The 23,529-nt window shown below is 36.6% G+C and overlaps 1 protein-coding gene across 1 annotated transcript in view; it reads right to left on the bottom strand.

Moving 5' to 3' along the window:
• Nucleotides 1–256: 256 nt before the first annotated feature.
• LOC139798252 (gamma-aminobutyric acid receptor subunit pi-like) overlaps nt 257–23,529 on the bottom strand; it is a 42,359-nt gene continuing 19,086 nt past the window's right edge. The window contains exons 4-10 of the mRNA XM_071748608.1: nt 21,307–21,374; nt 19,861–20,078; nt 18,861–18,943; nt 14,266–14,403; nt 5,307–5,459; nt 4,231–4,424; nt 257–915 (exon numbers count right to left, since the gene is read on the bottom strand). Coding sequence (XP_071604709.1) covers nt 604–915; nt 4,231–4,424; nt 5,307–5,459; nt 14,266–14,403; nt 18,861–18,943; nt 19,861–20,078; nt 21,307–21,374 — 1,166 coding nt within the window. The 3' untranslated portion in view covers nt 257–603. The remainder of the gene's footprint in view (nt 916–4,230; nt 4,425–5,306; nt 5,460–14,265; nt 14,404–18,860; nt 18,944–19,860; nt 20,079–21,306; nt 21,375–23,529) is intronic.

Genomic DNA, 23,529 nt, shown 5'->3' with positions numbered 1-23,529 from the left:
ATTTTGCCCTGCCATTATTCAGAAAACTCATTGATGTATTTTGGACTGTCTGTCTAAAGATGAAGGGAAAAAATCTCAATATGTATTTGTGAGACTGGAAAGATGAGCATATTGGTTTTCTGTGCTAGTAGCCTATGCCCTCCAAGCTGTTTCTTGCTATGAAGTAAATACTTTGATCTGCAATTACACATTTTCTTGTAAAATCTGGAAAATTTATCAGTGATTGGTAAAGCTAGAAGGAGCTGGATACTGAAAGTATAGCAGGAAAACAACACTTCATTGTTTTTATTTTTAAATGTACTCAATAAACTCCAGAAACAAGTGTATATAATTCTTATTTACAATGTTGACCATTAAAATATTACAATATTCCTTATTCCAATAAATAAATAGCTTAATATGGGACATGCATGCTAATAAGAGAGTCAGTTTTGATTGACAGTCAGTGGAAAAGTGAGCTTAAAAGAAACTTCGTAGAATTGTTTGAAAAGACAGGATGCCCTTCCATAACCCTTTATCCAAATGTAACTTCTTCACTCTTCTGCAACCTCCCCTCCCCTATCCACTTTCTAAACTTTAAACCAATTTTACACATGAAAATATTTAGAAATACAAATAATATACCCAATAAAGTACATTAATTATGATGAATGATAATGGGAAAGAAAATCTGGCATAGTTGTCTATGTGGTAAGGATTTTTAACACGGAAGCAATCAAAGTTACAGAACAGTCTTTTCATTACTGACATTGGTAAGCCACATCCACTGTGTTTACTTCTCTCCCTTTTTCCACTGATGGTGGTTTTGCTGTTCTTGTTTGAATCAATCTTGGTTGTATTGTCAGAAGCACTGCAACTATTAGCAGCTGCTGCTAGGACTCCATTACTTTCTTCTTCAGTCTCTTCATCCTCATCCTGCAAGGAAACAAAACAGCAGGTACTTAAGTGCAAGTTTCCTTGCCTCTTTCCCTTAGAGCTGCAGCAAATAATAGGATTTTTCTTATGACTCCTCCTGTAGCTCGCTCCTTGATTTCAAGGGCAAGCACCAGACAGTTCCTTTCAGCTTTCAAAGCCTCCATTTGCAGGAAAAAAACCCTGACTTAATATCTTCCCACAAAAGCTTTTGTAGGACTGTTGAGCAAAGTTGGATTTAGTCAAATACAGTTCAAACTAAGCTTTACTGGAGACAGCAGCAAATCAGTGAAATGCACAATAAGCTGTCTTCTGCTCAGAGAAAATGCTGGCAAAGGTCAGTGTCTAGTAAGCCCACGTCTGGAGATGGAGAAGGTGGTGGAGCTGCCAGACCAACTAGTCAAGTTGGTTGCACCCCAAATCAAACATCCCATGATAATAGACACTTTCGATCTGTGCACTCTCACTATTCCATTCCCAGTGCTTTGTGACAAAAATCAAGGTACTTTGAAAGGAAAAAAAAAAGTACAAAAAGCACAAAAAAGATGATCTAAAGAAAGACAAGTTCCACAACTAATTCAATACTTAATATCACAAAATACTTTTCTTCAAGTCCTGAAACCCTGCTTTAAGTTCAAAGTTTTGCTAAGGTTAACTACACTTTTATGTGCTTCACTGCATCAAGAAAGCTCTTTGGAGAATGTTGTATAAGCCTTCTGGTGGATTTTGTATCTCTGATTAGAAATGGCTTGGAAGTTCATGTATGAAATCTTCACCCTTTGAAGCCAAATGGTTTTCTGTTACTGACACAGAGGACAGTGGATTATATATCAGCTGAAACTTCAGTGGTAAAAACAAACCTACTTGAAATTTCTGGGGTAATTAATTTGGTCTGAGATATTGCAGAGATACCAGTAGACCCAATCTACAAAGATTGGCTGCAACTTGGTAAACTAACCCTAAATTTGCATAGTTGAAGTTGAGGTCATTTTAAGTCAGGCAAGTTTACATGCATTTTAATTTTCTTCTGATTATTTTATTACCTTCCAAATCAGTAAGTAGCATACAAGCAAAGGAAAGATAAAAATTCATTTGTGAAATGTATCACCCATGTTCTCTTTCCTTTACCGATCTGTTCTTTTTGCATTTGCATCATGAGAAGAAATAGATTAGACATGGACAAACATAAGAAAAGATGTTCAGTCCCTGTGTGTAGCCACAAAAAAAGCTCATTTAGAAGTATCTCAGCTATTAAAGTCAAAGAGAGCTCATTAAGCCACCTTAGTGATCTCCATGCAGGTGCAGAACTGCTCTTCTGCCCAGGGTACTTGTAGACAGCATGATTCTTGAGCCTTTCTTCAACTAAAATTAGAAATGTCCTTGAAAATTAAAGTGAAGTCTGAACAATGTCCTCAGACTGCTGTGAATCAGCGAAGCAGAAGAGATGGGGCTTGAAAAAGGGATTACTACTGCTTTTCGTTTTCAATTTGGAAAAAAAATCCAATATGTTTTATTTTATTGAGACAAATGTAGCTCAACACAATGTGCCATCCTAAAAATATACTGTCTACAAGACCTTGCTCATCCTCCACCTAGCCTCCCACAGCTATGTGAGAATTTCACAGCCAAAGGCCAGGATGAAAGTCTGCCTATAAAGAAGATAATCCATAAAATTCCAGTCTAAACAGTCCCCCAGGTAGTACTGGAACTCAAGCCTGGAGTGTTACCTGGGGCTTAATACTGTTATAAATGTCTAGCTTTTCTGCTTCAAAAAGTTCATGCAACTGAGGAAAGCACTGCGGATGGCAGAGGAGCCTTTGTCAGCAGCGTCTGGCACTTGAAGCCAGGCACTAGAGAGACAGCCAAGTGAAGACTTAGTGCCTCAAATGTTAATAAAATAAAGAAACCTGGCAGAGAAGTCCTGACTTCTTTCCATTGCTTTCATTTTTTAGAAAGGGAAAAAAGAGCACAACATTTATGCTTCAAAACTGGCAGGATTTGGGACATTTTTCAGAGCAAGAGTCTACCTGTGTCTCAGATAGGGCTGGCTAAAAGTTATTGCAGAGCAGGCAAGGACACTGTGTACGTGCCTGTATTCTTTTCACATGACCACATGTGAAATATTTGCAGGAGGCTGACACTTTATTAGGCTGTTCTTAACTCCTTTCAGTTCCCCAAGAGATAGTTATTACTTAAGCAGAAAATACAATACATAGTGCACATGCACTTGCATCTGTTTGCAGCAGTACAAGGCTGACAATTGCTGACATACCCCCCCACACATACATCTTGATGACCTTCATTGATTTTAAGCTTCTTCACTTGAACTCAATATCCTGTTTCTCAAGCCTACTGAGGAGCTTTGCTTAGGCATTTGTGATGATCTATTCTACTTTGGCTTAAATGGTAAACAATCTTTCTCTTAGTCAGGCTGTTTATCCCTAGAGCACTCAATCAAACTTTTTCTGCTATTTTTCTTTCTGTTATTGTTACTTTCCAAGTGTTATTTCTTTTCAATTTGTCCAGAAATTTCCTAAGACGCTTCAAAATTTCTTCTCTGTAATTCATATTAGATTCTTTTCCATAATTAAAAACTGCAAGACAATCAGTTTCCGAGTCACTCATTATTTTTTTTTTACTGCCTATGGAAGCAGTGCTAATAACTGGAGATGAAATATGTGACAAAACTGCCTCATGAGCCTGGTCTGATTATTTCAGCAAGAAGACAGCCACCAGTCCCAAAAATGCCTGCGTTGTGAGGAGCTCAGTAGAGCAGCAAAAAGGGCTGCTATAATAATACTGCGCAACAGAAAGTGAATCCCAGTCTGACTTTCAGCTGCTGCTCTTGAAAGTGAAGGTGTAAGTGAAGGCTATAGGGATCTGATACACCAAATGTGTTTCATAAATGGTATGTTACAAATTTTTTTTTTTTTTTTTTTTTTTTTTGGCTGTACTGCTGGAAAGGTCAAGCCACTGAGCTCATTTTTTAACTGTAATTAAGTGTATGTCATTGTTGGGGAGACAACAAGTGCCTGTGGTTTTTGTGATGTGTCTAGCACATTGTTTGATAAATGTCCATAAAGTCCATGCCAAAAGAAAGAATCATTACAGAAGTGTCTTTCTGTTTGGTTAATCTCTTCCAAAAAGTTCCTTGTGAAAAATAATTTTTCTTCTTCTCAAGGTTATTCAGTTTCCACTGTATATTCTAAAATAGACACTTCTTTAAATACTCTTACCATTAATGCTAAGGTAATTCATCTCTTTAGCAGGTATAATTGAAGCATGTTGTGTAGGAAAACAGTCAAAGAATTAAAATACCTTTGGAAGTTCCTTTGGACTGAGCTGATGCAAAATGCAGAAATGAGCCACAGCATACTCTAACAGTGCTCCAAAGATGAAACTGAAGCAGATACCAAGGTATACATCAATTGCCTTAATAGAGCAATTAGCATTTGGGAGTGAAGTCCTGGCTCCCATCATCAGCGTTGTCATAGTAAGGACTGTGGTAACACCTGTGGAATGCAAAAATAGAACTTCTGATAAAACACAGGTAGCAATGAGGGTCTCTACAGCAAGGGCCCAGCTACACTCAGTTTTTGCTGGCTCTGTGAATTCCCAGGATGCCACTGCATATAGTATGCCATGTTTTGGAAATAAGGCTTTCAAATGAACTTGTGATTCTGAAATTAAATGTTTAAAAACATTCTGGTAATTAAAGTGGAGAGAGATTTCGGTGTCATAAACTGTATATTTATAGGTAACACATCATTATTATTATTATTATTATTATTATTATTATTATTATTATTATTATTATTATTATTATTATTGCAATAATATGTAAACACTCCCTTTAAAACACTGCTATAATTTTGCTGAATGCAGTTGCCCACTGTTTCATTTGATTTGGAATCTTCCTTCCTTCCTTATTCTGTAGGAGTGCTTTCCTCCCCTCCCCCCACCAAAGTCTTATATATCCTTTCCTTTTCAGAAAATCCTTTATTTTGAATTAATTATATTTAATCTCTTATAATCCTCTTCTTACTCATGTTTTAATTATTATGTATCCTCGACCTTACAAAAGCCTCAGAATTCTGTCTGTGCATGCCATGTGCTTGAATATGTTGAAATTATTTCCAAAATGACTGAGCTTCCCTTTGCTCCTGGCAGCCTCCCCTGCCTTCAAGTATCCTCTAGCTCTCAAAGATGTCTTCTCAGTTAAATAATAGTAAGACTTTAAGGTGAATCTGCATGAGATACAGCAGATTGCAAGACAGAAAAGTAAATCCATAAAACTCAGGTGAGTTTTCAACCTCTGTAAATGGACACCACATATGTTCCATAAAGAAAGCAACTTAGGGATCCAACTCTAGTTTTTTTTATCAGTTTCTCACCTATGCAGATTCTGGCTGGAACTGATGACTGGCTTATCCAAAATGATACCCACGAGAGCACGACCAGCAGGATCGATGGTACATATGTCTCTAGTATGAAATACAAGATGTTTCTCTTGAGTTCAAAGTGAAACACTAGTTTTGGATAATGTCCTGTATAAAGAATGGGGTAAAATAAATTGTATAGGTGCAATTCATTAAAAGCTCTTTAAATTATCAACCTGTATTACTTTTATGAGTTACAATGCAGTGAAACCTTGAAAAAAAGCTTGAAAAATACAAAACACAGGGCTGAAAATTGTACATTGAAGACTTTAAATTGAACTGAAGGAAAAAATAATAATATATAACACCCAGTCACCCAGAGTTTCATTAAAGACATCTTGAACTGGAAATTCACTGAAGATTAGCAAAGGAAAAAATTAATCAATCAAAATATGTGAAAGGATGTTTCATTATATAATGTAATCCAAGGAAATTTGAAATCATGTATGTATTTAGTGGTGGCTATTCATAAAAAAATACCATAATTTGTTATGAACTAAAACAGAATAGAAACAATTGTAATTTTTTGAAGTTAGCATGGGTTGTTATATTTAAATGCCCCAGATATCTGGTTTATTTTGCTTTTCTTTAATTTACTGTTTCTTAGTTTACTTATTTTCCTGGTACTTTCTCTGACACTGCTTACCTGCCTCTGATATTCTGCTTAAAAACAGCAGCATCTTTGCATCTTCACTATTTTTTCTTAACATTAGTGCATTACAGTGTTTGTGCTACTCTGAGTGGTCACTGTCATGGCACAAATGGTTTGCTTCTAGAGAGTTTTCCAGAAGATGAAACTTTGGGCCTATTGTCAAAGACAGAACTTGTTTTCATTAGGGAACAGCACACTGGTAAGCAAAGCCTGAATTTGATACCCAGCTCAGTAACTGAGCAGAATTTGGTTATGTTTAAGCAACAGAAAAACAGGATCTGAAGTTGTTACCAATCAAGTGGATCAAAATAATGCCAAAGCTTACATTTTACTAACATAAACGTGCAGAGCAGACTTTTTATTCTGCAATTCAAAGTTCAAAAGAAAGTGTCATAGGTTTTTTAAAACATTTTTTAACCACAATTTTGGAACTAGAATATCAGTGAGAGTATTTTTGTATTCATCTATTTTAATCCAACAAATTATGATCTCCAGACCTATGTTTGTTTCCAGTGCTGAGTGCTGTGAATAAGGACAGCAACTGCAGAGCCATGAATGCACTTTAGAAACAAAAATATATGTATAGACAGGGTATTTGTGCATCCCTCAGGTGTAGTGTGAGACATGGAGTCAGAAAAGAGTACTTTTAAGAGCTTGAAGTAATGGACACCAAGAAATGCCCTCTTGCTCCCACTCTAGGGCATGGATAGTAAAATTTCCATTTTTAAAAGTACTTTATAAATTGCATCCATAGAAAACAAGGCTTCATTGAACACTTAAAATGAAAAAGAATAGCTAGTTTATGTAGTCTGACCCTCCTCACAAGTCATTAAATTTCCCCAGTTATGCCTTCCTTTGAACTCAGCCACTTTGTAATAGACAACCTTTCACACATACATCTAGACAGTCTATACATATCAAGACATGTAACGTGCACCATTTCTCTCTTCAACAGTAAATAAAGTCCTTCTATCTGATAAAAATGGATGCCTAGTATCTAATCTTAATCTGATTTAAGAAAACTTAGTCAAGATTTCTGCCATGCTGACTCTGAATTGTCCTTTGGTGGTCAGCTCTTTCTTCTCCTGTAGGTATAAATAAACTGCTCATAGCTCATCTTTTTGAGTTCAACCTACTGAGTCCTTCAGGTTTCTGACTAATAGGAAAAAGGATGCAAAGATGGACGGCAGACTTTAGCTTTCATTATGAGGCAAGAGATGCAAAGATGATTTTTCTCTTGATGATCATTTTTATGTGAAAGGAGAAACATTAGTGTACCTCTATCTGTACTGTAATTTTTACCAATACAGTTGTTATAATAAAAGTCATTTTACTATAATCAAAACTTAGAAAGAGCAAATCTTAGTTGACTATACAACATTACTTCTGCTTCTGTCTGCACTTATCCTTGCACTAAATCAAGCTCTAGTGCTATGGAAAAACACAGAGTCTGTACGACAAAAGACTACAGCATAAAGAATATTTATTGAAAGAAAACTACTGTTGTACAGGAAACTGTTGATCTGTGACTTCCTAGCGTGCAAGAGCAAGCATTTAAAACAGTAATAAAAACTGTTAATAATTTTATTAACTTTGCTTGCGACCTTGTACATTGCTCTTCAACTTCTAAATTGAAAGACAAGATTTTCTCTGCAGTGTTTGCTGCTGCAAACTATTATAACTTTGGCATGGTACAGCTAGCACACAAAGAATGATGGCATGGCCACTGTAAGTGAGGGAAGGGTGAATGAATGAGAAAGAACAAGAATGAGAGTGCAGAGGGTGCAAACCATCAGCAGGAAACCGAATCCTTCACAGAAGCTGTTTGTCTGGTGCTGCTGTGTTGACCACAGGGAAGGATTTGGTGCCATTTACCCTTCACAGGGGAGTGAAGAGGTGGGACTATGCTTTTTGGAGAGCACTTGGGGATTCCTGAGATTCAGCTTTACAGCTTCTCCTTGAGGAAAAATCTAAAATAGCCAATACATGGTAGCCATAAAGCAACACCCTCTCTTCATTAGCACCCTACAACTGTATCTCCATTCACCTTAGTATAAAACTGTTTACATGTACTTTAGTTCAAACTATCAAACTTTGAAGTCACACTTTGCCAGTTTGCTGCAATTTCCAAGTGTAGATAGACCTTTTGAATTTTCCTGTGTTCCTTCATGTTATTTTTTCTGATGTCAGAAATTTCTGAAACACTGTGAACAACAAGGAGAAGTAGAGATATAACAGCTTATTGCTGGGTGGCTTTTGGGGGCACAAAGAAAAAGCACTTCTCTAACCTTAAGGCTTTCTGTTTGCCAAAATCCAGGCACACCATGGACATGATAATAATACTGCCAGCATTCCTCTGAAATGTTCAGGAAAGCTTTTATAATGGAAATTGTGAAGCATCCTGTATATAGAGCTCCTCCTGTAATAAACTGAAGGAAGAAGTACTCCAGAAAAAGTAAAGAAATTAGCAATGGATCCAAATGAAGATAGGGAAACATTACAGTCTCTTTTTCATCTACACTACACATGTACCAAAAGTCGGTCTTTAAAAAGAAACAGATTTGCTACTCTTATTATCCGAGTTGCATATGAGACAGTGATGTTGTACATCTCATTGCCTTCAACTTGCACATCTGAGGCTACGGTGCCATCAGTCAGAACAAAAGTGAAACAAGTTCATGTAATCCTGTTCCTGGCTTTACCAGAATTACCTCATGTACAGCTCAAGTTAACTCCTTAAGACTTTCAAGTTTATCCGTTACTTGAGTCTTATTGACAAAAAAATAATTGCATGACAATAAGAAGATGCTGCTTCTTTCAAATTTCTGGGCCATGACAGATCAGACCTCACTGTGTGACTACTCTGATTTAAACCTGATAATGTGATGGAAACAATCTCTGTGCAGATAGCTAACTCTACATCAAAGGCAGAATTTTAGGGCTTACCAAAGTATCAAATTACTGTGTTTAACAGTTTCTCAGATGAATCTGAACCTAAATTACCGTTAATATACCTACTGTGAACCCACCAGAAGGTGAGGTATTCTACTTAGGTCATCCCACAGTGAAAGAGAATTAAGCTGATTTACCTAGGCTTTAGACAATTTACTAGAGGGCAGAAGTACAAAACCAGACAGTAGCTCTAGCTTGTAGGTGAAGAACAAATCTAGATAACACACTATAGTCTCCATACCAACCTTAACTCTCTCTACTTCTTTAAAAAGATGAAGACAAAAAAACAGAGAGCACAAAGACAGAAATAAATCAAGTTTAATTTCGTTCCATCTAACTACTTTTGCTTCGGCATCATAAAAATGATCTCTGTTCTTTACTGCTGCCCTCACAGCAGATGCACCTGAAGGAAGGACTGATGATCTGCAAATGGTGTCAGCATCTGCTAACTTCCACTGGAGTATGATGGGATAGGAGCATCCCCCCTACAGTTCCTTTCTGCAGACTTTTTGATGAACTTTACTCCAGTAAAAGACCGCTCCACATCACTCTTTATGTAAGAAGCACTTTGGTATCCTGCACAGGGGTGTGCAGTCAGGCACAAAGAGCACATTCTTCTCAATCATGAAATATGTATGCTAACCTCTTGGGTGCCAGATAAAATGTGTGATGCACGTATCACACAAGTATACCAGTATAACTCTACCAATGCATCATTTTCTTCTCTTCTTCTACCTTTTAAGGTCACAGTAGAGGAAAGCTTTAAATAGAATTTTGCAGCCTTAACTATGTCCTGAAAATGTAGTTTTCAATATGCCTTTTTTTTATTGCTTTTTGATAATGAACACATGCATTAGGAATGCATAGTGTCCCCACTTTCAACCCAACAGATAAGTTTTGCAACTAGAACGCAGTTCTTTGACAGATGTAGGATGATAAAGGTATCAATATATATGGCTACTGTGTTATCATAGCTCCTTTGTCTCTCTCTCAAAGAATAATGACAGTCTCACAGTTCTTCACGGTCAAGATCTTGCAAACTATCTTATTTACTACTTGTTCTTCAGAGGTGAACTAAAGAAAATGAAAGATCAGGGCAAGATTCTCAACATGTATTTAGTCTTCATGAAAATGCTTTTAAAAAATGGGTCTGAAATTCAGATTTTCTAAGAATGAAACAACCCCTTTAATGGAGCATTTGTGTGCAGTCTTATGCAGTTAAGCTTACTTATAGAAAAACAACTTACAAGACACTTGTACCACAGAAGTTTTCCAAGTATTTCTGTATATTTCTGTCTATATGACAGAGAACTTCCCAGAAGTTAACAATAATAAAAGTTCTCCCTAATATCCTTGATATTCATTCCATTAATTGCATTTCCATGTTTTTATGCTACTGTAACTTTTCCAATGCATTTTCCAAAACTCTTTTCTGTCTAAACAGTTCTACACTGCAGGAGCATCACAAAGAACTCATGATGGAAAACTTCTCAACAACTCAAGTGGAAATCCTTGCTTACAAAGGGTGATTTTATGAGCTCAGATAGGTAAATTGAACATGGTAACAAATATATATGCATATGTAACTGCTTTAATTCTCAGTGAGCTGAGCAAAGACTCACCAGATAAGATTATACAGAGTATAGTTCTGAGAAGATGCTCTCAGGAGAGCAATTGGAGAATAGATTATAAAAGAACTGATAACAGAAGTGAAAGAAGTTGCTCAGTGTACCATACCTCAAAAAAAGAAGAATCAAAAATGCTAGAGAAGGTTAATTGTTAACTAAAATTGTTAACTAAGCATTGGGGAACTGCAGATGGGCCTGTAGGTTAAAACAAGGTAATGCCTCTAATTCAAGAGAAAGAGTCTGTGACTGATGAGCATACACTCTGTGTAGGAGTCTGTTATATTTATACACCCTTCATAGTTCATACATACTTTATATACATTTTGATTTTTACATCACTGATAACAAATGAGAGCAACTCTTTACTGGCTTGTTCTTGACGTGAGAAGCCAGTAGCCGTGGAGGGGCCAGGGGTCAGCAGAGTTTCCACATCACACAGCCAAGCAAGGTCCCAGGTCTCTAGCCCAAGGAGGCTAAAGCAGGGTTTGTGATAGACATCAAAACCCTGGCAGTGAATGCAGACAAGGAATAGTAAGTAGCCAACTGCTTTTGCAGGCTTTTTCAAGCAGGCAAATGTCTTGTCTTTCTGTATCAACAAAAGGAGGGTGATTTTATACATCTGTGTCTTCTTTCTCTCAGTTCTGCCAAAATAATACCATTTGAATATGCCATTTTGATGACTTTATGTTTTTCTAAGCAGAGAAGTGTGCTGAGAGCCCAAACTGCCTGACATAACCCTCCCTGCTGAAGATCTGAGCAAGTTGAACCTCTTAATTCCTGCTGCTGATGAAGACTTGGCAGAAGGGTTGCTTTAATGAAAGCAAGGCTAATGAGACTGGGAACACAGGGTCTGTCCTTTTGCCCAGTACCACTCATTAGCAAACATGATGACATACCAGATGTTTTGTAAGAGAGAAGCATTAACACATTCCACAACAGCATTAGAGTTCAAAATTACCTCAACAGCTTGTATAAAACAAGATACAATTCAACAAAAGCAGGTACAAAGTCCTGCACTCATATTCCATACAGGGAATTACTGTCTCCCTAAACAGACCACAGAAAATATGTGACAACAGGGCAATAAAAGGAGTTGGGGTGCTAGAACGAGCTGCAAGATGAACCAGGTCAAAAATTCACAACAATTTTCCGCAAGAAAAGCAAATATCAACCTGGAATTGCTAAAGAGGAACAGAGTTTGTGAAATGCATCTAGTATACTCTTCCCTCTATGGAGAATATCTGATGGGAACAGGGTACCCAATTTTGGGTGTTGCACACCAGCAAAGTTATGAGAAATTTGCTTGGAGAGCTATAACAAAGGCAGGAGACCTAGCAAACTTTATATGAACAGGAGACCTAGCAAACTTTATATGAACTAAAAAGAAGGAAAGTGTTAGTGTGACAAAAGATATATCTGTCCTGAAATAGTGAAAGAGTTGCTGAAAAATAACAGGAAATTTTTATTCTATATCCACAAAATGGGTTTGAAATGCAGCAAGAGAGCTCAAGATTAGACATGGGGAAAATATGTGTAAAATAATCATCAGAAAAAAATAATCTGGGGAGGCTGAAGCAGACAGCTTGGAGGTTTGTCTAACTTACTCCTAGAAACATCTGTCAGGAAGGAGGCTGTAGATACAGATGACCTTGTGAATAGACATGAGAATAGACTAAATGAATTCTTGAAGTGTATTTCAGCCTTATTTTTATGATTATTTACACAAAAAGCTAGACTGTAACAGTCTTTCATTGCTTTTATGTTTTTCCAATAAGCAAGGCAAGCTTTTATATCACTATTTATTACTCTGAGAATGCAGGTGGTGCTGGCTAGACAGCTAAAATAAAAACCCAGAAGCCACTGATGCACAGACATGGCTTTGGGGTTCAAGAGTGTATCAGTCTATGCAGAACAAAGAATATAGTTAAAAGATATGTAGGAAGTGGTCCGTGCAATTAACTTACCCATGTCCAAAATTAAATTGGTCTGTACCAAGATCAAATCAACACCACACCCTAGCTGGCAAGCTAGCTAACATTATTCAAAGTGACTTACTATTATGTGATTACAATAATGTGATTAGTATGATGAGATACATGATGTTCTATAAACAAGATTCATCCACAGTGTCCTTTTCTTAAATTTATTTATATTATTTATGCAGGAATTCTGCTGACTGCATTTTCAATTTGGATCTCTCAGTGGCTGTACATGAACTTGGGCTTTGCACTGCTGTATATTATTTCACTCTCACAGCAGCTGTCCCGTCCCTTCAAGTTCACAGAGTATCAAATCCTGATTGCTTTTTTTTTTTTTTTTTTTTTTTTTTTTTTGCTGTGCTAGGACATATTACACACAGGTCTTCTACTGTCTCTTTAGCTCTAGGTTTTTGAACCATAACTGTTATCACAGAATCATAGAAACACAGAAAGTTAGGGGTTGGAAGGGACCTCGAAAGATCACCTAATCCAACCCCTTCTGGCAGAGCACGGTCACCTATAGCAGGTCACAGGAATGCATCCAGGTGGGCTTTGACTGTCTCCAGGGAAGGAGCCTCCACAACCTCACTGGGCAGCCTCTGCCAGTGCTCTGTCATCCTGACAGTGAGGGGGAGGAGAACCTCTCACAACCTACCAGCCACACCCCCTCCTGGCCACAAGGACATATTGTTGGCTCAGTCATCCTTTCATCCACTAGCACCCCCAGGTCCCTTTCACCTGTGAACTAATACCTTAGGTCAGAACATAAAGTTTCTCTATGTTGAATTATTTCCAACAATGGAATACAGAAATTGTATTTCTGTGATTCAGAATTAGGAACATATGTTCTGGTGAAACTACAGCTTTGAAAGGTGTATGTGTTCATTGAAAGATCACCCTTTTAGCTGGCTGGAGCAGCAGCGAAACTGAGTATGCAGTGAAGAACAGTAATGAAGGACCTAAGGGTAACCCAAAGAGCACAATATAGGTTTGGCAGGTCATGACCACTCTGAAAGCCCTTTCAAAAACTCTGGAAAATAAATAGGAACAGACTCTTTCATGAGGTTAAATCCTTCAATTAGAGGAAGCTTTCCACAGTAGTTTTCTAAGACCAGCAGAAGAGCACATCTGTGGAAATGCTTCTAACCATTCCCTAGGCAGAGGAACCTCAAATGGGCAATCTGTGTTCTGCTGGAACAGGTGCTGCCACAGATAAAGGGTAATTCTGAAAAGTACCAGCCATGAAATCAAAATTCTTGCACTTGTAAAAGCACCCAGCACATTCATGGAAACTTTCATGGCTTTTGACTTGCCTGAAAAAGTTGGAGTGGCAATTTCCAGGAAGGCTGGGAACTTCTTTGAGCTGGCACCCAGGTTCTCTGGCCTCTCTCCTAATTAAATGGCCAGGTTACAGACTCACCCTTCACAAGATATCTTTCTCTATGTGCAAGAAGTAGTACCTCTCTTGTTTATCATTCTTTAGATTATGCATAGCCTCTAACAAAATGCTCAAAACCCTTTGACTTTACATTAGCTGCCTCTTTGCTGATAACATCTGGAAAAGTATGTATGGTTTCAAGAATGCAGTACAGCTGGAAATGAAAATTATCATGCTAAGAGAAAGCAACATGTTCAGTTCATTAATGCTTTTCTGTTTCCAGAACCAGTTCCAAGCTGTTTCACATCAAGAAGGGTGTTTTTACCTGTCTCATAGACTGCTTCAGACACAGAGGTAAAGTGGTCTTCTACGGTATACTGTGCCAGTTGGAGTGTGTCCAAACCTCGAACAGAATCATTTCCTCTAGTCCAGTAAAAAATTACATCATTGATGTTGTAACCCCCTGTAGTGATACACAAGCCAACAAAACTGTTTAGTTTACACAATAATTACTTAGTGTTGAGCATACTTATGGTTCAGCTGTTTCTTATTTTGTCTGCCTGACAGCACAATTGGAGATAAACAATGATGGGGTTTAGCAGAAGGTAAGGCCTGTTTGCAACAAAACTCCCAATAACATGCAATATCTCACCATTTAAAAGCTGGCTGTTTTGGTGGCTGTCTTTTTTAAATCTTATTTTAGTATAGATGACAAACCAGTAAGACAGATTAGTACCATATGGTATTCTGAAGTAAAAAATTTTAAGCTTTAAAGAAATACAGTTTTTATGAAATACAGCATGGCCAGCATTTGGACTACACATTAAGCATGCCCTTTGTTGCATTCCAGGGGCTGTTTCTTGATGCAGTGCATTTGGTTCTGGTTCCCACAGAAATGAAGGGGTGAGGAGGGCAGCAGGGCTGGGACATGCTGGTACTGTGCTCTGAGCAGAGCATGGGCCATCACTTGGGACGTTTTGGCTTAAAAGCTTGGATGTTTCTCAAGGACACCAGTTTATTGTTGATGCCTCTGCAGTTTCAACAGCATGGCATGCTTCTAGGGCCCCAGGAGATTTCTTCCTAACCTTCAAAGGGTAATTAGAAGCTCACACGGGACATGAATCATCTATCAGAAGACAACTATTTTGCACACACTTGTCAACATGCAGTATAATCATAGTTGAAATACCTCTGTAGCTTTTTCCCATTATATTAAAGGCAGGCAATTTTCTTACTAGAGTATATGATCAATTCAAGATTATGTTAATGTAATTTACATGTTAACAGGGAGCATCTGAACATCTTTTCCTTTAGCTTACTCAGATCGATCATTCTTGTATTTGACAGGTTGTATTGTGCAAGTTAATAGCTAAGCACAGGGGACAGAAACACGAGCTGATGATTATTTTTAGACTCTGGTCAATTGTAAGTAAATTGCAGTGTGAAACAATAATGCAATACATTAGACAAAGGTATATTCTGCAAAAAGACCAAAGCTCTAGAACCACAAAGAAAAAAAAAAAAAAAAAAAGCAATAAAATTAAAATTTTAAAAAGAGCATCCTAATATTTTGAAGTTAATGGCTTTGGTTCTTGCAATGAAAAAAAAGAAAAAAAAAAAAAGAGCTGATTCTCTACCACAACTTAATATGAAAAAACCAGAAGTTCAGAAATTTCATTTCAAGAAAACTGTGTTGGTTGCCAATTAAAATGAAAATTTCACCTGGAAATTCTTTCCTTCACCATTCTTTAAGTTGTTCCAGTATTACTGGTAGTTTCCTGAAAAGGTATCTAGACAAGGCATCTCTTCTCACGATTCCATTTTTAACCATTAAAGCCAACATTGCCTTGTCAAAAGGTAAGCCAAAAGCATAAAAACCCAAGCTAACTTCTCAATTCTGTAAAATCACGTTGGGAAATTTCCCAGATTTAGGAGATGAAAGACTAAATTAATGTTTCCTATAAACAAATTATTGCATTGTCCTCAGTCTAAAGAAAGAGGTTTGTAGCAGTTTCTGTGCATGTATTAATTTTACTTTCCTTCAGCATAAGGGAACCACAGATATTTAAATAAAGTCCAAAAAGCTAAAGAGTACCACAGTCAGTTCTTATTTATATGTACAAAACATTGAGTCTTCCAACTTGTGTGAGATGAGAGAAATTTTTGAGGCCCAGATGGCTAATAACAAGTGTATCTCCAAATGGAGCATGTTTTGAATTAGAAGAACCATTTTTCTTCCAAAGTTGTCACTAGCTGCACAATTAATAGGTCTTGGTTATTCTTTCTGTGAAAATCATTTGAAAATACTCATTCCGAAATTCTACTTATGAAGAATTTTCTTGGGTAAAGTCTTCCCAAAAGTCAGTAGAGTGAAATAGAACAACTAGTCCCTCTGTATAAAATTATTGCTTATTAAGAAGAACAATATTTAACTAATTATAAAACATTTTAAAAGTTTTTATAGACAAAATTCTTAAGCCAGGTTATTTGGCTTTTTAAAGTAATCTCTATTATTGTTACATGACACTGAGTTTTCATTCTAATTCCTCAAGCCCAAAATGTCTCATTCCTGTATTTCGTTGCTACAGCAAATGTCAACAGGGTTAGCTGCAGGAATAGTAAATTTGGGATTAAAAATTCATAATGCCTACTAGAAATCAGTTTCTTTACCTTTCTGTTGCTAATTTTAATTTCCCTTGATTGTCAAGCACAAGTGAAGTGCCTTCACATGGCTCTTCACTGAATAAGCTAAAGGACAAGTTCAAAAAGGAAATAATATTTCAGAGATGGTCCCAAAACATGAATATGTATTTGAACTAGAGGCCAGGGCAGACAGGGAAGGAAGAGAGGAAACAAATAAACATAAAGCCCTCAGACCAGTGTGAAGGAATGGTGGTGTTTCCCACCCCATGGTAGAGAGCAGGAATGTCCTGGCAGCACCAAACAAGACAAGAGATTCCCAAGTCCCCATATGTCACATCTGTCATACCAACAGACTCAGAAGTCACCTCTTTCTGTCTCCTAACATATGTCTGTGCAACTTCCTGAAGTGCTGCAAAACAGGGGACAACAACTGGCCTTTTTGGCTAAAATGTGTTTTGCTCTTTAGAAAGTACTAGTCAATAAATGTTATTAGCTACCAATAGCACAACAGCACATCTTGAAGACAACTACAAATGCTTTATTGTCTAAAGCCATTAATGTAAAGCCATGCCATATTGTCTTTACATTAGTTATCACTTAATAAGAGGCTTATTAGTTTGTTTCTGCTCAAATATTTACTATATATTTTATATTTTATTTATAAATATCAGTAACTTTATGTCAGTGGACTCACGCTTGCATTCACAGTTCTTAATTACAGATAATGGTATCAGTCAGCAATATTCTAGGATGATGTTTTTAAGCATCTATAAACTGGCATAGCTTACCTCATGAGGGAAAAAACATCCAAAAGTACTACAGTGCACTGAATAAAAAGGGCCCAACAAAAAGCAATCTTCTCCTTTTTGCATTTATTTCTTCTAGTTGTTTGGGTTTTTTTTTAACTAAACATCAATGTCATGGGAGCATTTGTGATGACATTACTGTTTTCCCCTTGGACGAACGCTTGTGTATTGTTGGAAAAGCAGATGGAATCATTCTGAAAAATGCTTATTTTTAATTATATTGGGAATACAATTTTTTTTAATCCTGTAAAATAATTTTAAGTACTCATGGGACATATATTTCATTCTGAAACTTCAGAAAATATTAAATTACTCATTAGGCAATGCTGTTGATGCAAGCCCATATGTGTTGACCTACCAATAGGTACCCTCAAATGAAAAAAAATTGGAGATAAATCTAAAATCTAATTCAAATCACTATTTGTTAAAGAGATCTTATAAATTGATGCCAGAGGGACCTCTCTGTAAGGAAGGTTTTGGGGTTTATTCCCTTTGTGGTTCTGTCTCAAATGAAACTTTGCAGCAATCTTCTAATTGTTCATTATCAACAGGAGATAAAAAACACAGATCTGAAATGTTAAAGAGTAAAACTTGGCAGTTACTGAAAAACCTTTCAAAATATTTTGAATATGTACTGACGTATATTTGAACTTATATTTTCATCTTATCAGACTGAGTATTCTTTTACATTACTCCCTGCAAAAATATTTGATAAAGTCTTATCACGGGAATGATAGCAAAAAGTTAATTATAAAAATGGATGTTTTAATATTTGCAAAGCAACCATTTCTACAAAATATTTTAATGAGCATATTTTAATTAAAATTATGAGGACACTGATAGATAAAATGAGAACCGACAAAGATGTATTAGTGTTGGACTGCCAATTATGATGGTTTTTTTCCCAGGACACTGGCATTGACACAACTGATTAAGTCATAGAAAGATCTGAATATATCCATCTCAGAAAAACTGTCTATGCTTTTTTTTTTTTTTTTTTTCAGTATGAAGATAGTAATTTCATTAACTATAAGCTCTATGCCTTACAAATAAGCTTTATTCTGATTTTGTTCTTTCCTAAAGGAATTTTGCCTAAGGGAATTTGGGGAGTGACATACTATATGTAAGAGAAAAACAAATAAATAATATTTTCTCAGTGTGCTGGAAAATGTCTGCTCACAGGACTCCCCCTGAAGACCAGGAGAATAACTGCAGGATGCGCTGCAAAACCAGGCATATGATAATCTCATGGGATTTCATTTAATCATTAGTAACAAGGCAGCACTTCAGGATTGTGATGCTAATTTCAGTGATGCCCCACAGATTTATCTTTGTATACAGATACTATTGTAATTCAGCAGGGACTGGTTGCATACTTCATGTTGGCTTCTTTGAAAATTCCAGCCTCTTTGAAGAGACAGTCACAGATACTTTTCTAATTGTATAAAAATATTAGTACTAAGCATCTTACAGCTCTCTAGTTGCAAAGTACACGTCTGCTTATCCATTGGGTATTTGGTGAGATCCATGCTGCATGCAACTGTTGTGGTGATCCTTGGGGAAGAAAAAAAAAAAAAAAGATTATTGATGATTATTAACAGGATAAAATTTTTCCTCAGTGAAAATAAACTATATGTCCTAAAATTAATATTTGCAGGCAAATATTAATATTTGCCAGGGGAAGTTTAGGTTAGATATTAGAAAGAATTTCTTTATGGAGAGGGTGATCAAGCATTGGAATGGGCTGCCCAGTGAAGTGGTGGACTCTCCGTCCCTGGAGATATTTAAAAAGTGACTGGATGTGGCACTCAGTGCCATGGTCTGGTAACTGCAGCGGTGGGTCAAGGGTTGGACTTGATGATCTCTGAGGTCCCTTCCAACCCAGCCAATTCTATGATTCTATGATTCTATGAAATATCTCCTGTGAGGAAAGAAATCCAGTATTTGCTGTTATTTAACATACAATGATAACATCCCAAACACAAAACCACTCTAGAAAAGATGAGTTTTGTAGCAGTCTAAAAAGGCCATCCTTGCTCCCTCCCTTCTAACTTACAGTGTGCATTCTTCTCTGTTAACACATTGCAATATATTTTACAATTTTATTCTATTTATCAAAATCTACTATAGCGGATAATCCACAATAAATGATCCAAAGCAGTCATCATGGCTTGCTTTCCTCTGTGATATCTTCATTGCAAAATAACTGGAAGTGCGAAGTGCAGTTCCTGCATTTGGTCTACTGAAAAAAAAAAGTTTTTTTTAGGGAAGAGAAGGAGACTTAATACTAAATTTAGGAATTCAATCATATTGGCCAATAACATGGCATATTCAGAAAACAAGAGGAGCATGTATATTATCGTTATACTGTTACAAACTGTATATTATTAAGCATTAAAACCATGCTACCCTGGGAAGTTTAAAATGTAAGTAGAAGCCAATATAAAGGTTGGTGTGAGGTATATACATACCGCAGAGCATACAAGACTGTTCCATTAGGATATATTCTTATAAGACGATTCTCAACAGTGATATCATGAAGAAAAGATTTTTTTGAATCAACTATGAAGGTATCCGGTACCCAAAGCATTTCCACAAGCCGACCATCTAAGCTTAAACTCTTATTGCCATCAAAACAAAGTCTCTCATCAATCCAACGCTGCCTTAGAAATATGGTAGCTGTGTAGTCCTGAAAGACAAAACCCAGAATTATTATACATAGCAAGCTTGTTTTATATTCTGTTTCATAAAAGCATATGGACACAGCTGTTAGGCACAAATAGCCTGTGGCTCTCCATGTTCCACTCTTAAATGCTGGCACTCTGACAGCAGCTGTCCTTGTTCCTGTATTGCCAATTTTTTCAGCAGTTTATGTGAGGCTGACATCATTAAGAAATATCTGGAGCAGATTTTGTTCTTATAGTCATTGGAATTTTAAAGTAAAAGCTGATGGCCTAAGTCTGGGGCTATAAATTAGCTGAAACCATCAGAGATTTTTAAGCAGATAATCTGGCTCTGTAAATTTTATACCTTAGAATTATTTATATAAGTGATCACAAAATCAATTTCTGTTCACATAAACTAGTAAATAATGCATTTTTTAAGAAAACTTGGAAAAATTGTACAAATTCATATAGACAGAAGGACAAAAAGGCAGTGAAATAGGACAGGAATCACCATCTTTTAGCACAATTTATCCTTTCAGCATCAAAAGAGAAACAATGGGGCCAAATTTATGAAGACCTCAAATATGCCTTGTAGACTTACATTAAAATCACGCTATTTCTTAGCACCTTTTAAATCAATTTTTAATTTTATTTACCTATACGTGTACACACAAAAAAAATTTAGATGCTGAATAAATAATTAATGATTTTTTTCTTTCATTTCTATGTACCAATGGAGGACCTTTAAACAGAGAAGTTTAGACCATTTCATAATTGGTTCAAAAAGAAATTATATGACTGTAATGAAACACAGCTGGAATAAATCAATCCATGGCAGTAACAGTAAAAAAGAAAAGTAAGAAATCAGCTGTGTTTAATCACTAGAAAAGGGTGTGGCTTCAAAGTCAATATATCCCAAATTGAATGTAAGTGTAACTTTCTAAAATGCAGAAATGTTCACACATTTCCTCTGGAAAATAAATTCTGCTCTACATGCCTTCCATTAAGATTAATACTCAGTAGCAAATTTCTGCCTGTATCTGTGAGAGGTGTGGTTTGCATCTGCATTTCTATACTTATTATAGTGGTATAACCACCAACTTCAGTGAAAAATAAAATACCACCTCCTTACACACACTGACTGCACAAGGAGAAAAGCCTCAAAGTCACACTGACAGCTGCTATAAACACAAGACATTCCTTACTAACATGCAAAACAAACAAACAAAAAGATGGTAAAAGCCACAATACCATATTCATTTCTGATATTGTATCAATGCTTGCAACATCCAGACTCATTCCAATTGACACAGGACCATCTGTAAAAAAGAGAGTCAGAATCTAGCACGGTTCCTTAATACTCCATGTTCCATAATATGATCTGGTTTTTTTCCTAAATGTTTAGTAGTGATTTTTTAGAAAGGAATATTTATCAAACTTAGATTATGAAAGAATTTTAACAATTTCACAAACAAAATACAATCCCCCTGTGCTAACAGTATTTTGGTTCTAATAAACATGCTTTATTTCCTACACACTTCCTGGTTCATACGATTATTTTTTTCCAGAAAAAATGTGCTGGGGAAAATGCCCATAAAGTTGCAGAAGTTCAGTCCCATGACACAGCACACCCTTGTGCTCTGAGGTGCAGAGGGGTGGAAAGTATTCTTCCAGTTGCAACATATGGTCCATCAGATGTTAGTGAACAAAGGAGTTGCACCTGCCAATGTCATATGGTGAACACCCAGATAGGATGGCCGAGGGACTTGATTTACTGCCTAGTTAAGAATACTTTGTCTATACCATGTCGCTGCACTTAATGTCTCCCTTTGACCCTGCTTGCTACCCAAGCAATTTGTTATTTACATGCTTTCATTTACAAAGGAAAACTATTTATTCTCCTTTTAATACTACTATCAGCTGAAGGTTTATTCAGAGTGAATAAGTGCACTACCTAAGTAGCTGTCATTGTAATGTTAGCATGTGAATGTGAATTTTACAGCATCAGAAGCAAGATCATCAGCTGCACATTTTAAAATGCAGAATTTGCACAGAGCTTTCATGGAAACACGGCATTATTCGTAGTTGAATATGTGCAGAATAATTAACAGAGTAAATGTACATAGAAAATCATATTAAATAAGAGCATTCTTCCTAGTAATTGAGAAGCACAGAATGTAAGACTCAGAAATGCAGAATCACTTCAGCATCAATCCGTGGAACTGATGATGCTGTACGTCACAGGGACACTGCTGAAACCCTCATCTGGCTCCTTGAAATGCCTTATGTACACAGCTCTTATAGGCCTCCAAATGGCTTCTAGAGGAGGATGGGGTCCAACCCTTCCCACTGAGTAACAAGAAAAAATTGCGTCATTTTAAGTGGTATCAGTGCATTCACCTTGTGGTTTGTTTTTAATTATTTTCAATTTGTAGTGTAAGTGTAAAAGTTGTGGCACTCCTGAAAGAATCTTTAAATCTTTGTTCTGGACTCTGCTGAAAGTGGTTCAAAGTTAAAGATTCAATTTAAAGCAGGACTGTAGGCTTGCAGCATCCCCAGATGACAATCCATGATGTTATAAATTGTGCATAGCCATTAGAAGAAATTGTTCATCTATTAGTAAGAAGGAAGTTAACTTTTCAACCAGATTATTTGGATGAAAAGTTCTCAAGTCATTGACAGCCTGTTCTTCTGCTTCTTTCCATTCTTTTCAGGTTTTTATACCCCAAAAGACATTTATGTTTTCTCCCTCCAGCATTAAAAACTTGACCTTCCAGAAAACTCAGACCCATTTTCTAGGGTGCAACAGCAAGGGAGTCACTGGATACTCATTCTTACCATTGCACTATATCATTATTACAGGTACAATGTTGCCAGTCTCAAACGATGTGTCAGATCCTCAAAAATCATTAAATTTAAAAATAAACATGGTTTATAATCCATTTTCTGATTCATCCATTTTCTGATCTGTGGAAAAGTCTTCCCACAGATTCCCACGTATGACTGTAACAGAGCTTATTATTGCCAACTGTCCCACAAGAATTTGGAGGGAACCTCACCATGCAAGGCATATTGTTAACAATATACCACTCTAAGGAAATGAAAATGCAGCGTTTGGCTGGCTGTGTGTGAATTGTGACTAGGAATATTCCGCCTCTCTCCTCTTATATTATACTGCTACGTACAACACTTGATCCTTGCCTAGATAAGATGATATAGATTAGGAAAAATTTTTATTAGCAGCATTTCATAGAATCATAGAATCATAGAATCATAGAATTGGCTGGGTTGGAAGGGACCTCAGAGATCATCAAGTCCAACCCTTGATCCACTATTTCAGTGTCATCAGTGCTTTTGTTGTACATCTGGCCCTCCAGAAAGACTGATGAAATAAAATTAAGTTTAGTTTTTCTGGAATCACAAAAATGGGACTTTCTTTGTCTCTCCCTTCTTTCTTTGCTGTTATGGTATTTT

The sequence above is a fragment of the Heliangelus exortis genome, chromosome 7 (assembly GCF_036169615.1).
Source record: "Heliangelus exortis chromosome 7, bHelExo1.hap1, whole genome shotgun sequence".
NCBI lineage: Eukaryota > Metazoa > Chordata > Aves > Apodiformes > Trochilidae > Heliangelus > Heliangelus exortis.
The sequence above is the reverse complement of the archived record's forward strand: the minus strand, read 5'-3'. Positions and strand labels throughout refer to the sequence as shown.